Source organism: Lepidochelys kempii, chromosome 4 (genome assembly GCF_965140265.1).
Source record: "Lepidochelys kempii isolate rLepKem1 chromosome 4, rLepKem1.hap2, whole genome shotgun sequence".
In the NCBI taxonomy this organism is placed as follows: domain Eukaryota; kingdom Metazoa; phylum Chordata; order Testudines; family Cheloniidae; genus Lepidochelys; species Lepidochelys kempii.
In genome coordinates this window covers 128689358-128693190 of record NC_133259.1, presented here as the reverse complement: position 1 = coordinate 128693190, position 3833 = coordinate 128689358, and the positions used below count along the sequence as shown (strand labels likewise).

Genomic DNA, 3833 nt, shown 5'->3' with positions numbered 1-3833 from the left:
CCAGCATTGTATCACTGTTCATTCCCTTCCCACCTTTTCTCTTTATCCAGACTCCTCCGGGCAAATTGTGATGACTCAGTCCCCGGAATCTCTGGCAGTGCCAGTGGGAGGGAGAGTCTATATCAACTGCAAAGCCAGTACGAGCATTGGCACAAGCGTACACTGGTACCAACAGAAACCTGGACAAGCGCCCAAACTTCTTATCAGCTACGCTAGCACCCTCCAGTCGGGGGTCCCAGCCTGGTTCAGCGGCAGCGGATCTGGCACTGATTTCACATTCTCAATCAACAACGTACAAGCTGAAGATGCTGGTGATTATTACTGCCAGCAGAGTAGCAGCTTCCTTCTCACAGTGATACAGACCAATACAAAAACCTCTCTGCAGCACGCATTTCAGTTACTGCTTCCTGCAGATACAACTGTCTCGTTTTCACATGTTCTGTCAAACATGAAAGAAGAGGGTAGTGTTTTCCATCTCTGAACATACAGTGAAAAGGAGAACACTGAAAGAGCCAAGTGTTTGGATGATCACGTAGATCCTAGAATATACACAGAGGCCTGAGGCTCACTGCAGGTTTCTCTGCTTTATTCCCAATCCTGAATCCCAGTGCACTGGACACACTTACATGTGTTTCAATACAAATCATTCCAAACAGCTGTTACACCTTCTATCTTTCAGCCTAGAATGTTTATGTTGCATAAGAAACTGGCTTAATTCCATGATAGAGAGCTGATCAGAAACAGGAATTCTCATACTGTGAGAAATTTCAAATTTGGGGAAGGTGGAGGGGGGCTTGTTGTGAATCAGCATGACAATTTGAAATTTCAAAATTTCATAGATTCATAGATTCATAGATATTTAGGTCAGAAGGGACCATTATGATCATCTAGTCTGACCTCCTGCACAATGCAGGCCACAGAATTTCACCCACCACTCCTAAAAAAGACCTCACACCTATATCTGTGCTATTGAAGTCCTCAAATTGTAGTTTGAAGACCTCAAGGAGCAGAGAATCCTCCAGCAAGTGACCCGTGCCCCATGCTACAGAGGAAGGCGAAAAACCTCCAGGGCCTTCCAATCTGCCCTGGAGGAAAATTCCTTCCCGACCCCAAATATGGCGATCAGCTAAACCCTGAGCATATGGGCAAGATTCATCAGCCAGATACTACAGAAAATTCTTTCCCGGGTAACTTCCCGTGATATGAAAATTTCCAAAGGCAACATTTCATTTTGATTTAAACTTCATCTACTTTACCTTTTTGCTATAAATATGAAATATAATATGTCAAAATGATTACAAAAATAAAACACTTCAACCATATTCAAAGGAAATTATTGAAATGAATCACTCTGATCATTTTCCCCAGAACATTTCAACATAATTGATGTGTTTCCAGAGGATGTTTAGATTTTACCAAATCCACATTTTCTGCATTAAAGCTGTCCCATCAGAAAAATTTCAACCTGCTCTATTTTTATAAATACATTCCTAAAGTGGCCTGGGTATCTCCTTTCATTGGAATAGATCCTCAATAAAATCCCACTGGGAAAGTCTCAGTCATTATTCATCTAGGAAACCTGTACTAATTTAGGAATTTGTAAATGGCTGTGTTAAGATCAGGTGCCTGTTTGCAAAGTATCCTGATTCTCAAAGGCCCATGTGGGAGCAAATCCCTGAATGCACACGAACCCTGAGACATAAGCAGTTAACAGGCACACGCAGGATTTTCAACAGGGTTGGGGTGGGGCAGAGGCTGGTTGTGGAAGCAAAAGAGAAGCACTGTGCCCCAATGGACAGGGCAGCGTGGGTGGCCACACAGCTGGGTGCTCACCACCTGTTCCAGAATAGCATGAGGTGCACACACGCTCAGACTGGGCCTGGCGAGCACAAGCCAGCAGGAACTGATGGAGGAGGTGTTCAGTCAGCTTCCGGGGGCGGGGGGCTGCTGGGCTGGCCACACCTACCCAATACAGGCAGCAGCTGGTGGGGCAGGGTAAACAAGGCTGAAGGGAGAGAGGTCTGGAGGTTCCCCTGCTCTGTTCACACAACCCCCTGCGGCTCTCAGGCTTGGGCACCTTCCAGGTGATAGTGGGCAAGGGAATAGGGGCACTGACACAATGGGCCGTGATGGAACCTGGCACACGGATGCCACTTTTCAACTTTTCAGTGCTGTGCACACACCCAATATCTGAGCATGCTCAGACCTTGGGTGAGCTCTTCCCAGACCTCATTTTCATCCTGCCGATGTTCACCCTTCAAGAACAGCCATCATTCTGGAAGCGCAAAATGCCTGCAGCCACTGCTGCTGCTGCAGAGACACACAGAGCCCCTGGTAGCTCCGCTTCCTTAAAAACCTGGCCCTTACATAAAAGGGAAAAGTGTTATAAAATGAATACATTCAAACAAACTCAGCTGACTGGATGTAACATCCCCCGCCCCCAGTCAATGACTGAACGATTTTAGCTCTTCTTACTTGTGTTTCAGCCTGCCGCTCACTCCGTCACTCATCATTAATCAAACAGCCATTGTTACCCCCTGTGCTTGTCAAGCTAACTCTGGCTGCTTTACCGTCTGAACCATGCAAATATGTTAGAGTTAATGCAGCCAATGACAGCCTGAAATCATCAATCTGATAGCTCAAAGCTCCTTCCTGGCATTAACATTTAGTCATTTACATAATTGAGCTCTCTTTGCATATTCACACGTGGCTGATGGTCCTTCCCTGAGCTGCTGAACACATAAGTGGTTCCATTTCTACTACATGCTTCACTGACAAGCATCTCCAGCCACACAGAAGCAAGATGATCTCGAAGACTCCCCTTCTCTGGCTGCTGCTCTTCTGGATTCAGGGTAAGAAACGGGCAATGTTCAAGGAGTTAATACGGAGTGAGACAAACCATCCAAAATGGCAGTGGCAGTGAAATACTAATTCCTGGTATATTTTCTAATCCACTTCTACTCTTGAGTTTACAAGTGTTTCAGTGTAAAGCTTTTTAATGTCCCATTTACCCATCCCCAACCCCATCAATTTTTATTTCTCTCTCCAGGTTCCAGCGGGCAGATTGCCATGACTCAGACTCCAGAATCTCTCTCCGTGTCTGTGGGAGAGACCGTCACTATCAAATGCAAAGCCAGCGCAAGCATTAGCAACTACATCGCTTGGTACCAACAGAAACCTGGACAGGCTCCCAAGCTTCTTATCTATTACACCAGCAACCGTCCTACGGGCATCCCAGACCGGTTCACTGGCAGGGGGTCGGGCACTGACTACACATTCACAGTCAGCAGGGTGGAAGCTGATGATGCTGGAGATTATTACTGTCAGCAGTATGACAGCTTCCCTCTCACAGTGATACAGACCAATACAAAAACCTCCCTGCTCTATGAAGCATGCAGCATAGGAGACACTAGTACGCACAACTAGCACAATGGTTACATTTTCAAATGTTCCGCCAAAAGACAAGGAGAAGGAAAAGTTCTCCCATCCCCTTACATAACCTAAAACTCTAGCACTGTATTGCTGTCCTGAGAGCTTAGCTATGCAGGGAAGTTTGTTCTAGCAAGAGCTGAGGGTCATTGCTGAAATCTCACAATGGTATTTCTAATGAGTTCCATCGCTTTTAGAAATTCAGTCTTCTTTGTGAATTTTCTGGATTTATGATGCTTGGAATTTAGATAATGACAACATCCCTGTAATGGATTTTATCCTAAAATTCCAAAATATACTCTCCACATTAGCACCATCTTATTATTTTTATATTTATAAAAATGAACATAGAAATTCCCAGACAAGAACTACATTCAGATAAGTTGTTGAGAAGTACTGACAAC

General features: G+C 45.0%; 1 gene segment (V, D, J or C); it reads left to right on the top strand.

Moving 5' to 3' along the window:
- The first annotated feature begins 2803 nt into the window (after positions 1-2803).
- LOC140910997 (immunoglobulin kappa variable 1D-33-like) lies at positions 2804-3426 on the top strand. The segment is given in 2 exon segments: positions 2804-2852; positions 3050-3426. Coding segments are annotated over 2 exon segments (426 nt in total).
- Positions 3427-3833: the final 407 nt, after the last annotated feature.